At 40.2% G+C, this 22,510-nt stretch overlaps 1 protein-coding gene, 1 long non-coding RNA gene and 1 other non-coding gene across 3 annotated transcripts in view; 1 reads left to right on the top strand and 2 right to left on the bottom strand.

Annotated features, from left to right (window-relative positions):
- Positions 1 to 9: 9 nt before the first annotated feature.
- LOC116503235 lies at positions 10 to 1,620 on the bottom strand. Its single transcript, XR_004254678.1, has 3 exons — positions 1,592 to 1,620; positions 273 to 476; positions 10 to 139 (listed from the first exon to the last, which is right to left on the bottom strand). It is a non-coding gene; the product is annotated as an uncharacterized LOC116503235 (long non-coding RNA).
- On the bottom strand, positions 299 to 361 carry LOC116505124. The gene has a single exon (XR_004254906.1). It is a non-coding gene; the product is annotated as a small nucleolar RNA SNORD104 (small nucleolar RNA).
- Positions 1,621 to 8,431: 6,811 nt separating the features above from the next.
- The window catches only part of ERN1 (endoplasmic reticulum to nucleus signaling 1), an 85,901-nt gene continuing 71,822 nt past the window's right edge, over positions 8,432 to 22,510 (top strand). The window contains exon 1 of the mRNA XM_032209999.1: positions 8,432 to 8,824. Coding sequence (XP_032065890.1) covers positions 8,732 to 8,824 — 93 coding nt within the window. The 5' untranslated portion in view covers positions 8,432 to 8,731. The remainder of the gene's footprint in view (positions 8,825 to 22,510) is intronic.

Raw genomic sequence — 22,510 nt, 5'->3', positions numbered from 1 at the left:
CAAACTAAGCAGGTTTTAAATTTATTTATTTACAACATTCAAGACATCCCCACATCATAGCCTCCTTGTGTTGATTAGTTCAACAAGTGACAGTTGGTTCCAGAGGTTTTCATTCAGCATCACATCAATCTTGGCACACCTAGAGCAAAAAAAGCAGGATTCAGGGTAGTGATTTAAGATACCTTTGCTCAGATCTAGAGAGATTATGGTTTTACGTCTTTTTTAAAAAAACACAACATATCACTGAACATTAAGAGCTAGGGTGCCATTACCTGCCCCTGGGCAGCTGATGCTGGTGGCTCAGATACAGGGTCTCTTCATCTGCATCAGCAGTCTAACACGCCAAAAATATCATCACAGCAGCCAGCATAGGGTTCCCAATTTAGATCACTCAAAAGCAGGATTACAAAGGTTTATTCTGATGTGCTCACCAGGAGATGCAGATGTATCCCTCTCCTACTGCAGTTCTTTGGATGCTAACAGTAGAGGAAAGCTTTTTGAGTCTTCAAGACTAACCAAGTCCATATCAGACATGTCACCCATGAATTTCTTCACTCATTTAACGACATCTATAGTACCCATCACACTTGTGTTCATAAATTTCAGGGTGGAAAACTTTTTTTGCTCGAAAGCACCTTCTCCGCAGGACCACTTGCACTTTTCTCATTTGTGGGGAGGAAAAGGTTCCTACCTTTCCAACTCAGCATACACTGTCATCATAAGCTAGAATAGAGTTTTAACCTTCCTTTTATATGGCAAATGTCATTCCCTATTCACCAATTTTAACTTCTTTTTCAAACATGCGAACTAGAAAGCACTACATAAGTCAGGGGTGCAACACATCTGAAACCACAAAGGGTTTCAGATGTGTTGCACAAAGTGTCCATTGGCATCAGCAAAGTCAGTCCAAAGCTCACAAACCTTGCCTCTGGATTCAAGATATATCAAGTCCTTGCAAAAAAGCAAATTATGATATGCTGCCCAATTGTTACCCCAGCAAAGGCTTGACCATAAAACCTAAAAGGGAAATGCCACCTCCACACCACTGTATCCTAAGAAGCCCCAAAGTCTCCCCTTTCACGGACTGAGACGTAGTTTGTCAGCATCAAGGACAATGCATTCACTTAAGTACATCCAATTCCACTATCTTCTGTTTATAGTTCCACCTGAGGTTTCGTAAAACGGCTCTAAAAGCCAGTAATTGCCGCCGTGAGTTACCAATCCCTTAAGCAAGGTGTACGAGTCCAAGTTAGTAAGACAAAAAACCCAAAATCAAGAGCAGCGAGGCACAACACGATCCCTGCCATACAATGACTAACTCGTCTGCTCAAATCCCAGCCGTTTTCATTCGAAAATAAGTTCTGGGTCAGTAACATTTGCCAGGCTCCATCGCAATCAGGACTACCGCCCATGTGTTAGGCTGCAGAAATCCCAGCGACCGCTAGATGGCAACGAAGAGACGTTCTGTGAAAAGACGCAAACGTTTTGCCACTTCACGGATCGTTCGGATTACTGCAGATACGGCAGAGGCAATCGTTTCTTTCCTAACGACTACGCCTCCCAAAAGCAAAGGTCGCATAAAAGCACGCACCTCTATGCCTTCCATCCCACGACGAAAAGGCCGAACGCGCGGCCTGCGTCTTTATTTATAGGCCGCGTGGGGCCTAGGGACACGCCCCTTTCTCTAGAAGCCAATCGCGATGGCATGGCTTCGTCACGTGACCGGCGCCAACTCGAGGTAAGTATGCCGGTAACGCGCAATGCAGATATTTTCCTGCCGTATTTTTCATGTTTGGGGGTTTTGGGGGGGGGGGGGGGGAAGGGAAGGGGGCACTAAATTCTTACGTTCTTCTCAAGAATTTTAGCCCAAGAAAAGAAACCACGGCCAGTTTACCATCTCTTGAGTCCTATATTTGTCTATCCGCCGGTTTTAATGAGACTTTCTCCCAACTGAGTTGACATGGATTTCCAATATTCTGCGTATTTCTTCATATGCGTAAACAGTAAACAGTAACAGAGTTGGAAGGGACCTTGGAGGTCATCTAGTCCAACCATCTGCTCACGGAGACCTGTACTAGGGATTCAAACCGCGGACCTTTCTGATCAACAAGTTTAGTGTTTTAGCCAGTGAGCCACCTAGTCAGGCTTTTAATATGTTTTGATATGCTTGACTTCTGTGTTAAGTCAGGTTGCACAAAATGACAGGCAAGAAGCTTTTGAGTTACCATTAAACCTGCAGAGCTTAATGATTGCCTTTTTAAAAAAAAAATCTGGTCTTCATTAATTGATTCTTGTCAGTATTTTGAACTCAATGGATTTATTCTGTTTTCTGTTTAATATACTTTGCACTTTTGTACACCAGTAGGTCAGAATCCACTTACTGTACTTGATTCTGGGCAGATCTAGATAATACTAACCAGATAATTTAAATTAATTTGTCTTCTTGACTTCAACTCTTTCTTACCCTTCAACGAGTGTGATGTGTTTTTATCCACTGGAGGGCACTCGTTGCTCGTTTGGAAAATGGATCAGTGCATTGGGATAGGATAAGTTTAGGAAAGGGGGCTAGCAAAACTGGCCTACAAAATAGCAATAGCAGTTAGACTTATATACTGCTTCATAGGGCTTTCAGCCCTCTCTCTACAGAGTCAGCATATTGCCCCAAACAACAATCCGGGTCCTCATTTTACCCACCTCGGAAGGATGGAAGGCTGAGTCAACCCTGAGCCGGTGAGATTTGAACAGCCGAACTGCAGAACTGCAGTCAGCTGAAAATCAGAGGAATACTGGTGGTCCTCGACTTACAACAGTCCATTGACCTTTCAAAGTTACAATGGCACTGAAAAATGTGACTTATGACAGTTTTTCACATTGCAACATCCCTCTGGTCATGTGATCAGAATTCAGACGATTGACAACCGACTTGTATTTATGACGGTTGCTGTGTCCCAGTGTCATGTGATCACCTTTTCCAACTTTCTTATAAGCAAAGTCAATGAGGAAAATGGATTCATTTAACAACAGTGTTATTAACAACTGCAGTGATTCACTTAGCAACGATGGCAAGGAAAGTTGTAAAAGGGGGCAAATCCACTTAAATGTTTCACTTAGCAACATAATTTGATGGGGTCAATTATGTCCGTACATCAAGGACTACCTGTACTGGACTTTGCTTTTACCCTATTGGGACAGAAGGAGAAATTATAAAATACCTGACTGGTATTGTAATTCTAATTGTAATTGTATTTGCTTTATCAAATTGCAACATTGCACTCAGTCCCACCCTAGTCCCTAGTCCCACCCGCTACTTTTGGCATCTGGTCTTTCCAGTGCACATTTGCAAGATCAATTCTCTGAAAAGATGCACATCCTATTAGTTCCTTTTGCCAGAGGGCTGAAAAAATATACAGAAAAGTGGACTCTCCTTAAGGACTTAAATTACGACTCGGCTGCCCCTGTCAATCAAAAGCAGCCTAGAAAGTTTCTCAAGCAGTGATAAGTGCAGTGTGGTGGTGTTGCAAACCATGATCTAGGTGAAACATGGCACCTCTCTTCCAATGAGAAAGGGAGTCAGGATGGGGAGAAGGAGAGCAGAGCTGGACTCCCTGAGGCAAGTTATTGCAGATCTTTGCAAAGCACATCCTGGTCTGGAAGAGCCTGAAGAGGCTTGGTGTCAGGAGCTGTTGTGGAATATAGTTGTGATCTTCAGAAAGGAAGGGAAAGGAGAAGGAAAATGTTTGCTCACCCTGAGAAAGGGTGAGAAAAGGACTCTGAACATTCTTGCCTTGACTTTGTTGGCCTTAAGAAGGAGGGTCAACAAGCTTTTGAGATTCTATAAATGTACCCTGCAACAATAAAATAGCATGCCTGGAAACCCGTTTCTTATCTATTTATCATACTTAGAAACTGCCCCTCTCCCCCACTCCCTGATCTATTCCAAAGGGCTAACTGGAGCCAAAGGAATCCCTTTAAGTATAGTTATGTCCTTATTGGAAAATGTTGCCTTTTTGTTTTTAGGACCCAGATTTTTGGTGGGATTTAAGCAGTGGTAGGATTCAATTTTTTTTTACTACAGGTTCGGTGGGCGTGATGTGGTTTGGTGAGCATGACAGGGGGAGGATACTGCAAAATCCCCATTTCCTCCCAATCAGCTGGGACTCGGGAAGCAGAGAATAGAGGGGGGCGGGGCCACCTCTGGATTTAAGGTGTGAAGGTTGAGACTCACTGTTCTCACCCATATGTATAATTTATATTCATACATAGAAACACATACATACATAGTTGGAGATTAAATTTGGAGTATCTCACCAAAGCAAGTTTGACACACATACTAAGGGTATAAGTAGGTAATTCTGTCAGAAAAAGTTGACACATCATGTTCCAGAGCTTTCTAAATCTTTGCATTTTTCCTGCTATTGACTTCAATCATGAAATGCAAATGCTAATGAAAATATTCAAACATTTGCAGGCATGCTTCAAATGTTCCTTGGAATTTGTTGAATATTGCCAAGGGGATCGATATTTTGGGGGTGGAAATGGCAATATAGTTCTAATAACAGTGTGAGCAGCCACAGTGATAAATCTATTTCACCGTGCTAATGGGCCATTCCATCTCCCCTTCGGTTAGGTTTAGTAAAATCCAAGAATAATAATATCCATTACCAATAAGTTTGATAATAGCCCTTGGCTACAGTCATACAAATGGTTAGACTTGTGTAAATTTAGCAATAGCACTTACACTTAGAACTTATATATCTCTTCAGAGTGTTTTACAGCCCTCTCTTAAGCTGTTTACAGAATCAGTCCTCATTTTACCAACCTCTGAAGGATGGAAAGCTGAGTCAACCATGAGCAGGTCAGGATCGAACCCCTGGCAATCAGCAGAATTAGCCTGCAATACTGCGTTCTAAGTACTGTGCCACCATGCATCCCTATATTTTCAATAGACTTTTAGTTATGTCTATAGGATTCTCAGCCTTCAAAACAATGGCGCATATTTCTGAGTCATGAAATTCAATAAGTTTGACAAGTGGATGTTGAAGAATCAGGTCATATCCTTCTAACTCCAAAAATCCAACCCTAACCCTAACTCAAACCAACCATCAAACAGCAAAATACAATTCCAAATGAGGTAATCCAATACTCCTCTTTTCCTTTGCATGTTGTAACACCTTATAATTAACTCATGCTTTTTTTTCCTGCCATACAAACTTAGATATATCCTTCTGACACTGTTTAAATGGTGTATCAGTTGTCAAAACAGGTATTGTCTGTAACAAAAAACATTCTAGACAAGAAATTTATTTTTATCATTAAAATCCTCACCAGCAATAATGTAATATCATTTTGAAATTAATTCCATGTCTTAACATACCGGTAGTTGTTTTGGTGTTCTATTTTCACATCATTGTTAACATCTTCATATTGTTTATTAATTTTTTAACTTGCTAATCACCCCAAATTATTTGAATTTGCTCATTAATATTGCCATTTCCTTTAAAAGATTTTTCAGAACTTACCACATCATATGCAAAAGCATTTAACTTATAAGTTTCTTTTTTAATCTTTACTCTCACAATCCTCTTATTTTGTCTTATATCTTTGGTCAGTATTTCAACAATCTAAATAAAGAAGAGAAGAGACAGTGGGCATCCATGTCTTGTTTCTTTTTGTATCTCACAAGGTTTTATTAGATCTCTGTTAACAATTCTTTGTGCTTCCTGTGAAGTATATATCGATCTTACCCACTTTATAAAGTTCTCCCCAAAATTCATATCTTTCTAAACCTTGAACAATAAAGCTCAGTTCAAATTGTCAAAAGCCAATTTTTGCATCTAACACAATCAATGTGAATTGTTTTTCATTATGGTACTCCAAATATTCCAAAATCTCCAGCAGATTTCTAACATTGTCCTTTAACTGTCTTTTTCATAAAAACCCACATTGGTCTTCTGAATAAATTCTGGCAAAAATTATGTTCAGTGTAACAGCTATAATTATTGTAAACAACTTATAGTCATTATTCAATAATATAGGCTGCAGCTTGTTTTTTTGTTAAAGTGAAATCTTGTCCCTCATTAAGTATTAATGCTATATTAGCCTTTTTCAACTCTGGTCTCTTTCCTCCCTGTAGGATAGCATTCATCATATTTTATAAAAGTTGTAAAAGTTCATCCTCAAAATATTTATAAGCATCTGATAGTTTACCTAGTCCAGGCACTTTTCCTAATTTAATCTTTTTTAGAGCTTCAGAATGTTCCCTTATTATATGTGAATTCATATTCTGTCTCTTTTCCTCTGCAATCCTTAGTAAATTTTGTTTCTTTAGATATTCATCTGTTAGATAATTCATCTAATATTTTTCCTAGAAGTTCTATCTAGTTGTGGGGAGATTATTTCATTCTAGTCCTCCATCAAATATTAATTTTCATAAGAGAAAATATTAATCTGTTCATAAATCATTTTGAAAACAATATTGTGTCTTCATTTAAGACATAAATTCCCATGATCAAAGTCTTAATTCCATGCATGTTAATTGCCATTCCAGCAAACCTACCATGCTCATAAGTCAATACAGGTTCTAGTTTTAGTTGAGGATTTATATAAATTTATTTTCCCTGTTTTATTTCTTTTTACAAATTCCAGGCTGGCCCACCCTGCTTGATTCTTTCCTTTCCCCTTTTGCTGTCTGCTGTTCTGGCAACAGAGGCACCAATTTATAAAGGAACAGCATTGCGTTTCCTTTGTTCTTATGCAAGATAACAACAGAAAATGAAGTCCATCAAGGAATGATGAATGCAGCATAGAATATAAACACTAAATAGGAGCCTTCATGAAAATCATTTGCTAAGCAGCATTGGTCACCATTGTATTTGTTCAAGGACCTTTGGAACTAATGAATAGCTAATAGAAATGCATGGGTTTAGTTTTTATTACAGCTGAAATGCACTTAGGCATAGGAGGGTCATGGTGACTTTTTCCTGTTTAATTTTCCTGCCAATGTGCAAAGCAAATATACTTTTCATTGGACTAACTTGATCCACAGTTCAAAATTGCCAGGACATTATAGAAGCTTTTATCATACTTTTCAAAAGTTATTTCAGGACCTTGGAAATCTCTTTATTTTATCAAGCATTTTCCCCCATCAAAAGGAGACTCTCAATTACTCTTAATTTTCTATTTTTATAAAATCTAATAAATACTATCCCCGCAGAGTAAATTGATTCAGTGAGAAAGAATTATGGGTGTTTGCTTGCAATAGCAATGGCCATGGTAAATCCTATGAACAAGCATGTTTCTACATGTTATAAAATACTTCCAGGTTCCACCTGCCAATTGAGTGGCTATTAAAACTGGAAAGTTGTGTTTGTTTATCAGTCTATCTAAAATGTGATCCCCAGCTTAACCTATTGACAAATCAGAAAGCAAGGATTATGTGTAAGCTGGGCCAATGGCTAATGGTTTGTGCGAAAGTGAGGAAGATCCTTTCAGGTTCAAAGCACAATAACTTTAAAATGAGCCCCATATTATTCAAGTGGTTTTCATGGAGGAAAATTTGCACAGAATTATATTTATGAAGCATTTTGCACCGACTGCTTTAAACTTGGCAATTCTTACAAGTTTAGGCATAGATTATTCTGCCTATCATTCTGCCCTTAAATTTCCTAATTTCCAAGATTGGAAGATTTTCCAACATTGGAAGGTGTTGGCATCCGATAGGTATGTAGGTAGATTGAGAGGGAGGGAGGGAGGGAGGGAGGAAGGAAGGAAGGAAGGAAGGAAGGAAGGAAGGAAAAATATATAACTAAAGCTATCAGATTTGGGTGCAAAACTCTAGGTAACCACTAGAGGGCAGCAAAGAGCTATAGCCCCAAAAAGTGTATTGGGAATGTATCGTTTCAGAATAACTTCCATTCATGTGACTAAGAATGGGGAATTAGAAATTGTTACTATGATATTTGACATGATACTATGATCCTCGTTACTATATTTACCTCTTTTAATTGTGCTGTTTGAGGAGTCGCTTAAACCCTCACCTGCAGCTTGGGTACAGCTTGCATGCAGACTCACCATCTCATCAGTACAGAGTTTCAAGCAATCACAAACCAGGCTAAGAATCAATAGCTAAGTATTTAAATCATGTGGGAACCAAAGGCACATACCAAACTCCAGAAGCTGCCCGTCAGGTTTCCTAATCTAGATCTCTGCCAGTATCTTGGACTATATAACCCAAGATCCCCAGACAGCCTATTCTCAGGAGAGTTGATTCAGATTTATGGGAGTTCAGGTGTCACATACACCTGGGGCAGATGCGAGTGGAGGCTAACAGATCGATCCATTTCCAGAGCTGATTAAATCCAATCTTTGCCTTCCCAGAGGCGGAGCCTTGTTAGGGACAGATCCCTCTTCTATTTATACAGCCGGGGGTGTAGAGCTACCTTAGGAGAGCCGCGTCCACACATTGCTACCCGCAGACGGAGCAGGGCAGGCAGGGGCAGGCCGGCGAAGCAAAAGCCCCCCTGTCCCAGCACCTCCCTCTCGTGGCCTTTCCCCCCCACGCCCTGCTCTCCTCCCGGTGCGTGGCTGCCGGGAAAGCTCCCTGCGGCTCAGCTCCGCCTCCGAAAGAGGAAGGGCCGGACACGCTGCAGGCAGGGGCGCCGGCGATCGCCGAGCGGGCCGGGCTTTCTGCTTTGCGCCGCGGCGGGCCCGGTGCTGGCTGCCAGGGCGAGCCATGGAGCGGGGGGCGCCGGAGCACTCGGCTTGCGGTCGCCATCTCCTCCGGCTGGGCGCGCTGCTGCTGCTGCTCCTCTTGCCGGGGCCCGGGGTAAGGACGCGCAGGAGCGGGCTGGAGGGGCGTCTCGGTCCCGGGTGGAGAGAGGGTCGCCGAGGAGGGCTGGCCAGCGGACAGAAGGGCGTCCGGCTCGCCGGGGCTTCCCAGAAAGGGGGGGGGGGGAAGGAGGAAAGAAGTGACAACTGGTTGCGACATCGCAAACACAACTGAGGACGGGCCCAGAAAGGGCGAAGTGAAGTTCCGGGGTGCAGAGACTTTCTAGCTGTAAGCGAGCGGCGGAGGGAACACGCGAGTCCCCAGCAGCTGTTATTGCAGCTGAGAGACTTGCGCTAAGAGCAGCGGTGGCCCTCGGGCGGGGATGGAGGCAGGACAGACCGTCCCGGGGCTGGTTCCGGACCTCATCCGGTCCAGCACGCTGCTGCCTCCCGGCCGGGAAAATCAGTAAAAGTGGACGTCCAGCTCACTTGGAGGGCGCCAGGTTGGGGAAAAGTTAATCTAATGTTTCCTGGGTTTTCTCCCATCTCTTCAAAATACTGAGAATATAAAGTAATTCCTGACTTTTGGGAGTGCTGCTGTTTGGACTGATTTAAACTAGAGTTGTGTTTGAAGGAAGCCCTGTGTTCTTCTTTGCTCTTGTTACCTGAAATAAAATGACATTCTTGCTCTTCTTCTGTTGATGGCAAGGCTGCAAACTGTGTTCTGTCTCCTCCTTGAACTCTGGTGTGTGTGTGTGTTTGTGTGTGTGTAAAATGCCACATTTTCTTTTATCTTGCATCTTGCGCTATCTACTGCATTGAGGCTGTGTTCATTTCTCAGCAAGGGACAAACAATGTCTTTGGGGGGTCAACTATCCAGACATTGTTGTGTGTGAAAATAACAGCAATGAGGACAGACTTGATATCGCTTCAACAGCGACTGGGGTGATGCTACCAAGGTACTTTTGAAGGGTAGAGTTTGAGAGGTTTGCCCTAGGGATGAAAGACAACAACCTGGAAACTAGATCTGGCTCAAGCGTAGAAAACCTTGGTGGAAGACTACAAGACTTGGGACCAAAGGGAAGACCTGATAGAGCTCTGTATAAATTCAACACAGCTTGGAAAACCCTGACAGAAAAAAAGGTTTTCTCCCACTTTTTATAGTGTTAAACACAGGGTCATCTGTTAAAGCAAAATATAGGGAAATTTGGAGCCAATAACACAATAACTTTTCACACAAGGCTTAACTAAGTTGTGGAATCTGCTGCTGCTGGATGGTATAATGTTCTTGTGTTAGATTGCTTGAGTAGGTTGACTGGACAGATTTATGGAAGATTAGGATATTATTTTCTGCTTAGCGTGATGGCTTTATGCTGCAGGGTCTACTTAGAAAGACATCAGAGGAAGTTTTCACTTCCTCATCCATGTCATGTTATGGGCACTTCTTGGTCCAGAGAACACTGGACAGTATGAACCATTGACTTGATGGGTCAGGGCTTTCCTAATGCTCTTTTACTTTCTTTGGTGTGAAGTGGGGCGGGAGGGATTATCCTTGGATGGAAACATCTTAACTGTTTTTTGCTCATTATCTTAGCCAGTGGATTTTTTTTTTTTTTTTTTTTGTAGCTGGCACAATTTTTGTATGTCAATTTTATTAAAGCCAGGGTTATGAGAAATGTTGCTCCTGCTTAATAGAGATAAATCATATCATTCCACCACTTTTTATAAGTTCACAGCTCGACAACTGAGCTAACAAGGGTTTTATGAAACCCAGTGGATCCCTCCTCCGGTTCTTCCCCCCCCCCCCAACTTCCCAGTTTAATTTAGAAAGTAGAAAAAGGGTTGTAAATTAATTATGATTCTTTGCTGTCCCTAATGGACAGTTCCAGAAATGTGGCAATGCAAAGCTGTTGATATGTAACTGTAATCCATCTTATCTTCCTAAAAATAAAATACACAGTACTGGTATAATTATTGATGCTAACACCTATCCCCAATTTAAGGTGTTACATCATTAAAAATTTATTTCAGGGTCTATGACCACCCATCTCAACCGTATGATTCTAGACAGGGAGCAGCAATTAAACAGATAAAATAATAATAGCACAATAAATATCAATTAGCATCCCAGGTAAAAAAACACTGTAGACACCAATACAACCATCCCATGGTCTCTGTCACATATTTTGGTAGCAGAGAATGCCTGTGCCTGATGGCATAACCAGTATAAAGATAGGACCCAGTGGTTTCAAGTTGGTATTCATGCAGCACTGCTTGTACTATAACATACAAATTTAATAAAGCAAATGTGGAAAAATAATTTAAGAAAACTCTTTTTCTGTCATTTTGGTGAAGTTGAGAAAGGGGAGGAGATTTACACATACTTCAGAATTAATAGAACATTATCATATAACATACAATATTTGTTTAATTTCATTAAAATGTTTTGCCATTTTAAAAATATCTGGCTGGATGTTCACCTTTTTAAAAAAATACAATGCTTATATTTAGTCAGGAACCAGAAGGTCTATAATTATTGTACTAATTTGCTTGCATTATATTTATCATTGTTTCTGTCCCTGCAAAACAAATATTCATGCATTTTCTAAGTTAGGAACATTTAGAAAATTATATACCAAAGTTTTGATGGTATAGCTACTTTTTTATTGTTGTTTTGCTCTTAGTTGTGAGGCAAATCAGAAAATTTTTGATGAGTAAAATTGACAAATAGGCTGCCTTGAAAATTATGCAATAGGGTGCAATGGAAGATTACTTCTGATTTCACTATACTTTCTTGCTATACAAAGTTAAGCACACCAATTATGAGCAATCTCTTGGCACTCGTGTATATGAATCCAATTGCAAGTTACTTCTGCCACATTTTATAGTATGTATGCTCAGCAGTGTTGCTCCCTAATTTGTGTGAGAGCATTGATAAGCTTTACGAAGAGCTAAAATAGCCAGTTTGGTTTAGTGCTTAAGGCATCAGTCTAGAAACTGGGAGACTGTGAATTTTAATCCTGCCTTGCACACAATGCCAGCTGTCTGATTTTAGGACAATCACTTTTTTTCAGCCCTAGAAAAGAGGTAATGGCAAAACACTTCTTGCAAGAAAACTATATGTACTTGCCCAGGCAGTCTCCAAGAATCAGATACGATTGAATGGAAGAAAATATTTATATCTATATCATGTACATCTGTCTTAGCCTATACTAACAAAGGATAATCATTAACATTTCAGAGATGGTATAATTTTCTTCTGTCTTCTACCTACTCACATTTTTCAGTATGTTGGGAATTGCAGATCACCATTTATTGTCTCTCTTTTTCAATTAGTGCCCTTCCCTTCACAAATGCAAGAGCTGATCCCATTCCTGATCATTGCTTTAGGGATTTAAACATCATCATCATCAGTGTTTTGAATTGTGCTTAGGAACAAATTGGCAACCAATGCATTCCCAGCCGAACAGGCCGAATATAATCCAATGTAGATTGTTTACTGGAACAACTGCATTATCCAATGACCCTTAAAATTAGCCTCTTCAATCCAGTAACTAATCTGCAGGCAAGATTATTGTAGTCAGGCCTGATTCTGTGAAGGTAAATGGAAGACATTCCTTGTGGAAGAGCAGGATAAATATGATGTTTTTAAATCATACTGAACAGGAGTAGAAAGAGAAAGCATTGAAAGGTTACAATTATTTTATGCTTAAACATATTGAAATGTTTTTTTAGCTTGTTCTTGTTGGACATAGGTCATATTTTTTCCCGTTCCCCTTTTAACATAAATTATTTTATAAAAATAACCATTCCTTCTTCTCCATTAAACATATTTTAGTGAGTTGTTTTTTAAATGCACGCAGACTATCATCTTGTAACCTAGCAATGTAATTAGAGCACTAGCTGACAAAATAAGCTCAGTGAATCATAGGGCATCCAGGATGATCACCTTGGTTGCTTGCGTTGTGGTGCGGAAGCTGTCCTAAATATTTGTCTTGCCCAGATTCTCAGGCAGATTCTCAGAAATACAAATGATGTTTCAGCTAATTCACAGGGTGATTGTTGTGGGGAAAATAGGAGGAGGAAGGAACATAATATATGTTTGCTACTTTGGGGTATTTATAAAAAAATTTAAAAGCAGAAAGAGAGGGGGGGAGGGAGGGAGAGACGTGGTGGCTCAGTGGCTAAGACGCTGAGATTGTCGATCAGAAAGGTCGGCAGTTCAGCGGTTCGAATCCCTAGCACCACATAACAGAGTGAGCTCCTGTTACTTGTCCCAGATTATGTCAACTAGCAGTTCGAAAGCATGTAAAAATGCAAGTTGAAATATAGGGGCCACCTTTGATGGGAAGGTAACAGTGTTCTGTGCATCTGCGGCATTTAGTCATGCCGCCCACATGACCACGGAGATGTGTTCAGATAGCGCTGGCTCTTCGGCTTTGAAACGGAGATGGGCACTGCCCCCTAGTGTCGGGAACGACTAACAGAGGCAGGAGCAGAGACTAAGTAAAATATTTGCAAAGGTAACTTACATTCTGACCCTACCTTCAGTCCAGTATACCTGGGAACCCAGACAAAACACAATCAAACTTATACTAGGAGCTAATGCGTTTGGCGTATTTTTTTTTACTTACACTAAGTAATTAATAGAAGGACCCCGCCAATATTTCTTCATCATGATTGCATTAAGGCAGCATTGGGAGTGGCCTGTGGGGTTATTGTGTCTCCTACACCAGTTATGTGCATTGCTTCTCTATTCTTTCTTCCATTTGCTTTCTGAACATAAGTAAATAATCAGACTGGGAGGGCCTTGTTTCATTTAAACAAAGGATTGCGTTGATTCAACCAGAGTAAACTTACCAAGAAAATACATTTTATTTTTCATGATCAAGGAGAGCCTATATCTAAGTCGATTTTAGCTCCAGGGTCTGAGTTTTGGTCATTCATGGCTTTTCATGGAGTTACCTAAAAGGCAAAGCAAGGAGACTTGGATCCCATGTCCTCTTCTCTCTTTAATAGAGATCAGACCCCAAAGGCTATGCATTTGTAGGCATTAGGAAATAATTCCAAAACCTCATGATTTTCCCAACTAACCAATTTGAGAATACATAAAACATTCAGGAACGTTCTTGAAACAGGCACTTTTCACCTTGCAGCTTTATCCTCTCATTGCCCACTAGCCTAGCAATTGACCAATGAAGTTAGGATAAGCAAAGACAGATAGCTTCTAATTTCTCAGCAGAGCATCCGTTTCTACCAGAGATATGATCAGCATCCTCTATAGGAAATTATGCCTGATGCTTTTTCTGTGGTAGTCATACACCACATTCTCCATAGAAATATGTTCTTGGCTTCTAATATGTATATGTTGCATCTGGCATAGGCTTATTGAATTTGTACGACACTTTGAACATTGCTATTTTGATGTTCATAATAATCAGCATTATAGGTTACCATTATCAATGTCCAGCAGGAAAGTCTTCCTGGCACATAAACATTCAGATGATTTACTTGTCTGGTTATTAACTCTTGATATACTGTATTATTTTAATCAAGAGTTAATAAACCCAACAGGTAAATTACCAGATGTTTGTGTAACCGGAAGACATTCCTGCTGGATATTGGTAATGGTAGATAGTAATATTGATTGTTAACAATGGAAAGACTCTTGGTAAACAAAAAGCATGCAATTCTGCTTTACATATTTCTGTAATCATAATTTCCTAAGATCCAAACATCTTTTATAGCATTTGCTTTGCATCTCAGGAAATAAGACTTTGGTTCTTTTGTGTGCCATTGCTATCATTGTGGTGGCATGGTATGGTAGAAACTACCTGGTTAGTGTTGGGTGATATTTAGAGTAGAACATACTAAAATAGTTCAAGGCAGAAACTTGTTTTAATCCCCTTCCCCTCTAATTTTATTCCCCTTAAACCTCTTGAATTCCTATTTTATCTTATGGTGAGGGATAAGATTCACATAGCATCTGCCTACCGTGTGTGTTAGCTGGTGGATTGAGACATAGGTGCACACTTTTGTATGAACACACATGCCTGGTTTACCCATTCATCTCATTATATCTATTCATGTAACACACAATCAGGATCAATGGACAACATTTTTGCCTCTACATGCTAGCAGTCAGAATTACCAATTTCCTCCGGCTGGTAGCAAACTGTTTTCATTGCCAGAATTGCATAACTTTAATCTAAGATCTGAGGGAGTGGTCAGGTTTTGAAAGTTCATTTTAAATAAGATTGGGGGTCACAAGAATATCAGGGAATGCCGTTCTAAAGGACAGGCTCCATGACAGAAAAAGCCCACTTCCTGAGTCCCCTCAGATGACACCACTCAATCAATGGGACCATATCAACTCTACCAAATAGGATGGGCAGAAAAACTACTCAAAGTAAGTGTTCCCTCAAATAATAGCTCCTAGGCTTTAAATTACATGCAGAAGACTACTGGTAGACAAAAGGCTCACAGAGCAGAGATATTACCTGGACATACCATGGCACGTCCGCTGCAGCTTCCAAGTGGTCTACAAGGGCAGTCCCATGTAGAGAGCATAGCCATTATCAAAATGTGAAGTGGCCGAAGGTAAAGAAGTCCATGTGCCAAGTAGGCATGTAACTTGTGCAAAGGCTTATTAAGCTGCCACTTGCTGCCTGAACCAGAAGTTCAACACACAAACCCCAATTATGCACCAGGGCTGAAGGGGGAAGGATGACCCCATTCAGGACTAAAGAGGAAAACCACTCCAGACTGTGACACCCACAGCCACTGCATCTAATCAGGGTTGATCCTAAGCCTATTCTTCCCTAGCCAGACACGCAAAGCTTCCAGGCATTCAAACAAGACCTTGACAGCATTGCATTATTGTCCCAGAGCCAAGAGGTATAACTGGGTATCCTCAGCATACTGACAAAATCAGACCCCAACTGAAAGCTGACCTCACCCAGCAGCCTTATATAGATGTTAAACAGGAAGGGTGAGAGTGTTGGCGATAACCATCTTGATAACTTACAGAAGTGGCCTTCAGCATGCTGTTTTGTAGTCCTAGGGTTTTCTGTTAGGTTGTGTTGAAAAGGCAGTGATAGGGCACTGTTCAACAAAACACAACAAGATCTGTTATGTCCCACATGTACCATTCCATAGATATAGATATATAACATATAGAAACACAGGTAAAGGTTCCCCTCGCACATATGTGCTAGTCATTCCCGATTCTAGGGGGCAGTGCTCATCTCCGTTTCAAAGCTGAAGAGCCAGTGCAGTGATGGTGGTCTGGCATGACTAAACACCAGAGGCGCACAGAACGCTGTTACCTTCCCACCAAAGATGGTCCCTATTTTTCTACTTGCATTTTTACATGCTTTTGAACTGCTAGGTTGGCAGAATTCTGATTATATTTACTGCCAGTTATTTATTGGGCAAAATTTAAGGTGATGATATTGGCCTTTAAACTCTTAAGACTGATTAGCTTATTACACATCTGTCAGGTTGTTAAGATCATCAAGAAAAGCTCCTCTGAAGATAAACCAGCTACCAAAGCCTCATACACAAAAGCTCCCCCTATCTTACTCCCAGGCTAAATAGAATAGAATATGAAATATGTTTGAATATAAGTAGCTCGGGTTTGTAGTTGGGCTGTTGGGCTGAGCTTGGCAATTTGGTTGCAAAAGTTTCGTCACCATTCGAGGAGACATTGTCAGTACGCTTTGAATTGTTTGAATAAATTGAACAATTCAAAGCGCACTGACAATGTCTTTCAAATGGTGATGAAACATTGGCAACCAAATTGCCAAGCTCAGAGCTCAGCCCAGCAGCCCAGAATAGAATATAATTCATTGGCCAAGTGTGATTGGACACATAAGGAATTTGGTTCTAGTGCATAAACTTTCAATGCACATGCAAACAAGTGATAAATCATGATCATAATCATAAAGTGCAATCATCATAAATCATAAGATACAACATTCAGTGATAGTCATAGGATACTAATAGAAATAATCAACATAAATCATAAGATACAAACCAAAAGTTATAGTCATCAGAAGCTAATAAATAGGTAATAGGAAATGGGAATAGGTAGAAGGATAATAGTAATACAGTATCTATACATTATAAAAGTATAATAAATTATTATACAAATTATGTATACATTATAAAATAGTAATTTATTATCCTGTATTACATTAATAGTAATACAGGACAACAAAGACAAAGGACAAAAGAGTCTCAGGGTTTAGTAGCTCTGCAGAAAACCATCTCTTTCTCTCATTCTTAATCTCGTTTTAGAATTTGTTTTATCCCTAATTTTTAACTTTCTCTTATACTCTATTTTATTATTTCTAGCAAAGTGGAAAGTTCCCATCGTAGATACTACAACCTATATTATTTGAGTGGCAGATGGGATGGTTTAGAGGAACAGTTGTTACAGCCTGGTTAAATTATGCTATTCTTTCAAGCATTTTGTAATACTATAGAAAAGAAATGTAACAAACTCATTTTAAGCAAAAATTAGCCCATTATATCCTTTTTTAACAGCTGAAGTCTGGCAAGCAGAATTGATGCTTGTATCATTCGTTTAATTGTTTGGTTTGTTTAATCCCTGATGCCCAACTGGGGACCATGAAAATGAAAACATATGGAAGACTTCACAATATTCATGTTCCAGCACAGAGATTCTGGCAGCACAATAGTGGGCATATTTACTTGGGCAGAAGTCCCTCTGGGTATCAGTTCATAGAATCATACAATGGTAGAATTAATTCTATGCTATTTTAGAGAGTAATTCCCACTGAGGTATACAACATTTCTATGAAAATTACACCTAAGGGGATTTTTTTTTGAAGACATTTGTGATCAATATTGTTTTATACACAACACAGTCCTGTGCCATTTAGCACAAAGCAGGTCTCGCTGCATCCAGTGATATGATCCCCAAATAAGCATGCATAGGATTTTAGTCTCATAGGATTATGTGCTGCCTCTGATGAGCTGTGGAAAACAACTTGTTCTGAACCTACAGCTCTGTTAAACCATAAACAGGAACTACAGAAGGGCCATGTATAATCAGAAGCAGTTGTCTAAAGGTAATATTTTTTTGTGTTCCATAATAATTAGATAAAAGGCATAAAATGGCCATTTCTGCCAGTGCTCACCTTTCTTATCATACCAGACCATCAGAAGGTTTGGCTTGCTTCTGAAAGTCAATTGGCTTTTAGCCAGGGGTTGGTTTCTGCCGGTTTTACTACCGGTTCGCAACCCACACACAACGCGTGTGCACACGTGCTGTTCAATGTAACTGTTCATTGCCCATGCACAGAACAATTTATAGTGAACTGTGCATGCGCAGTCACTAAAAACCAAAATAGTGGCGTTCAGTGGCAGCGAGGGAACCGGTTTGGGGGCATGGCAGACCTGGGTTGCTGCTGGTTTGGCGATCCAGGCCTGAATTCCACTTCCAGTTTGGCTGAACCAGGCCAAACCAGGAGCAACCCACCTCTGGTTTTAGGACATCTCAGTCTAAAATGCTAAAATTCCGACATGCTGGCACTTCTAGACTGAATTCTAGTCTATATGTATTACTTACTATGGATTTCATTGCCCAGCAGATGTATGATTGCTTCGCATGCCTTTTGATGTTGATGATGCTGTTTTCAAAAAGCAATCTGTGTCAACCGACTTTAAGCTTTGAAACTTAAATGCAGGTCTTTTATAGTACATTCAGCCTTTTATGGCAGGAAATCATATATAATATTTTGCATGGATCAAAATGCAAAAATAACAACATGTTGATACTCATAAGTTGACATAGAAAGAAGAAAAAAGAGTGCGTTGGCTGTAAGAATTGTGGCTAAATTGGGCAACCTTAGCTTCCACTTAAAAGTGGTCTGGAGGTTTGCAGCCTAGGTTTGATACCTCTAAGGTAAATCACAATCTAAATATTGTGCTAAAGCATTTTTACAGGAAAGGATATCCTAAGCAAAATGGAAAAATATATTATTTTCAATTAAAAATAAATGAAAACAAAAGAGGTCACTAGTGGGTTTACCTAAGCTGGTTTTCTTTCCAGGCTCTCTTGTTTTAGTTTGAGGGTGATAAGAGGGGTCTCTAAGTTTTGGATAATACATATTTGGCTAATTAGTGAGCAAGAGATTCTTACAAAATTCTCATGTAGGTAATGTAATGATAGCACAGGGGAACAAGTCAGTTATATTGTGAGTAGCAATTATTTATGGCTGAGAATTCCAGTCAATGTTGTGATTAAAGAAGTCCTTGCTACTGAACATTTGGAAGAAGAGGCATAATGGAATAAAATAAGTGAGAGATAATATGGACTCATTTTGGTCCTTTCTAGAAAACTATGTCAAATTTACAATCCTATTTCTCTTTCAAATTTAATAAATAACTGGAGACTAAAACTGAAAATAAGTTGCAAATACACAGAAATTAAATAAATCAAAGAGGATAGTTGAAATTATTTTGACTCATAGATATTCATTTTCCCATTCAGGGATGACTTATTGAAATAATTAGCATTACTTGCACACCCCGTGTCTCTCATTTCGTTTTATAGATTTATAAACTTTGCTTGCAACTGTTCCTTGCAATATTGTTGCCTGTTTTAAATAGCGGAAGAATGATGAAAATTAATACATAGACACGAGAGCCGTTTTTGCAGTACAGGCAAAGATCTAGCTTGCTTTAGTATTTATTTGTCAGGCTGGTAAGGCTGCCCAACTCACAACAGCTCCGGATGTCATACAAATTAAAAACAGAATCCAGAACAATCTCATTCAGGTGGACAGATACCTGACTTAACCCTATGCCTGGGCCAGAGCCAGGTCTTCAAGCCCTGTTTAAAGGGCACCAGGTCAGGGATATTCAAACTGAGGATGTTACAACTGAAGAGGGCAGACACGGCAATAGGAAAAAAACCACAACCATTTGAGTCCATCAGATGGCATTGCTTTAAAGATGGGATCTGGAGTCTGCCCATTCCATTGGACGTACATCTTAATATCAACATGCTAGACAACAATTAAGGGATAGCCAACTGAGTCCTTTTCAGATGCATTGATTTAAAAATACTACAGTCTCTAGGCATTAGCCAGCTGATATGGATAACGTCCAAAACACCTGGAAGACACCATGTTGCCTAATCTGTTTACACTTTGGAAGCGATCGGGCAAACCCGCTGCTTTTTCCTCTCTCACCCTTGTCCCCATTTATCTGTTTTAATCTCTTGTTTTTAAAGGTAGTCAGTAACCTTGGCATGGCCCAGCTTAGTCTGGTCTGGGATCCAATTTTGGGGTGAGTTCTAGTCCTACCTTGGGCATGAAAGCTGGCTGGGTGATTTTGGGCCAGTCAGAGTCTTTCAACTCAACCCACCTCACAGGATTGGTACTGGGGGGGGGGGGATAGGAGGAAGAAGGAGCATTAAGTACTACATGTTCACTACCCTGAGTTATTTATAAAAATAATAATAAAGGCGAGATAGGATAAAATAAAATAAATACAATGAAATAATAAAATAAAATGAGAGATGTCTTTAAAAGGCCAGTTTAGACAAAATAAGTGGGAAGATTTCCCCCCCCCCTTACACTACAATCCTGTACATCAGCCTTTCACAGTATGGTAGCCTCCAGATGTGTAATTGCAATTCCCAGTATACAACCCCATACTAGAGTCCAATACAGATTTGTTTCAGACGAGACCAATGATCAGATTGGCGATCCTTATTGCTTGTAAATGTTGTGGAACCTCTGCTAAGATCACCAAATCACACATATCAGTACAATACAATACAATAGCAGGATTGGAAGGGACCTTGGAGATCTTCTAGTCCAACCCCCTGCCTAGGCAGGAAACCCTATAACGTTTCAGACCAATGGCTATCCAACATCTTCTTAAAGACTTCCAGTGTTGGGGCATTCACAACTTCTGGAGGCAAGTTGTTCCACTGATTAATTGTTCTCCTCTGTTCTAAGTTGCTTCTCTCCTTGATTAGTTTCCACCCATTGCTTCTTGTTCTACACTCAAGTGGCTTGGAGAATAGTTTGACTCCCTCTTCTTTGTGGCAACCCCTGAGATATTGGAACACTGCTATCATGTCTCCCCTAGTCCTTCTTTCTATTAAACTAGACATACCCAGTTCCTGTAGCCGGTCTTCATATGTTTTAGTCTCCAGTCCCCTAATCATCTTTGTTGCTCTTCTCTGCACTCTTTCTAGAGTCTTCACATCTTTTCTATATCGTAGCGACCAAAACTGAATGCAGTACTCCAAGTGTGACCTTACCAAGGCCTTATAAAGTGGTATTAACATTTCATGTGATCTTGATTCTATCCCTCTGTTTATGCAGCCTAGAACTGTGTTGGCTTTTTTGGCAGCTGCTGCACACTGCTGGCTCATATTTAAATGGTTGTCCACTGACTAGGACTCCAAGATCCCTCTCACAGTTACTACTATTGAGCAATGTCCCACCTATACTGTATCTGTGCATTTCGTTTTTCGTGGCTAAATGTAGAACCTTACTCTCTTCACCATTGAATTTCATTTTATTAGATAGTGCCCAATGTTCAAGTTTGTCAAGATCCTTCTGTATCTTAAGCCTATCTATATCACTTCTTCATGTTGAAGTGAAAGGAGAAGGTCTTGCTTTATGGGTGTATGTAAGAGCTCCCTGCACCTGTCAGTTGCATCCTGTGTTAAACATTTTCTCTAAAGCAGGGGTGTCCAACCTTGGCAACGTTTAAGACTTGTGGACTCGACCTCCCAGAATTCCCCAGCCAGCCATGAACAGAACAACTGGAAAGTACAGCTAGTTCTTGGTTCCTCTTCCGTTCCTTGAACCTATAGCCATATAAGTCCTTTAATCCAATACAGGCTTTGCTGCACCAGGTAAAAAGAAAAACTTAGGCAACTACACAAATTGTAATTCTCCATTGTACCACCCACCCCTTTTCCCAAATCACAGGTTTAATCACCCACAGAGAGATGAGGAGTCTCATAGATCACATAAAAAGACTTAGTGGACAAATAATTCAAGGCAACCTCCCCCCCCCCCAAACACACACAAAGGGTAGATGTAGTGGGGTTAGTGTAAAAAAAAATCTAACTAGAAAGAAACTAGAAAATCTAGAAAGGTAGGTTGTGATTTGGGAGGCAGGCTATCTTCTTTTTCCATCTGCCGGTGAGTAGAAAGATGGTGGACATTGGCAAGCTGTGGCTGCATTCTAAAGCACTTGTCTTAGGGATGTCCTCCTCCTCCACCAGCTGCTTTTATTGGTGAGGTAAAAGGTTATTAAGCAGCACATCTCCCATTCTGAAGCTATTTGTAGCTCTTTTATATGCTAAAAAGTCTAGAGAAAAAATTCAACAGGGGTTGCAACAGACAGCTGCAGGGAGCTCTTCCATATATCCACAAAGCAGAACCATCTCCTTTCACTTCAACATTGAGAAGTTACGGTATTTCTCTGATACGATCCCCTTACTCAGGACTCCTCTGAGGGGGCAACCTGAGGCAATAGCAAAAAAGCTGTTTTTTTTTTGGGGGGGGGGGGTTGTGGCTGCTGAGTTCCTTTCTGACCACATCTACCAAATGGGTAGAATGGCTTCTTGCCATTTTTAGTTAGATGGGAGGAGAAATAAACTTAAATTAGACTCCCAATTCACCCCAAAAAAGACCCATGTGTATGATGTAGCTCCATATTGCTCCTCCTAAAACTATAGAAG

This window comes from Thamnophis elegans, chromosome 2 (assembly GCF_009769535.1).
Source record: "Thamnophis elegans isolate rThaEle1 chromosome 2, rThaEle1.pri, whole genome shotgun sequence".
NCBI classification, from domain to species: domain Eukaryota; kingdom Metazoa; phylum Chordata; class Lepidosauria; order Squamata; family Colubridae; genus Thamnophis; species Thamnophis elegans.
The sequence above is the reverse complement of the archived record's forward strand: the minus strand, read 5'-3'. Positions and strand labels throughout refer to the sequence as shown.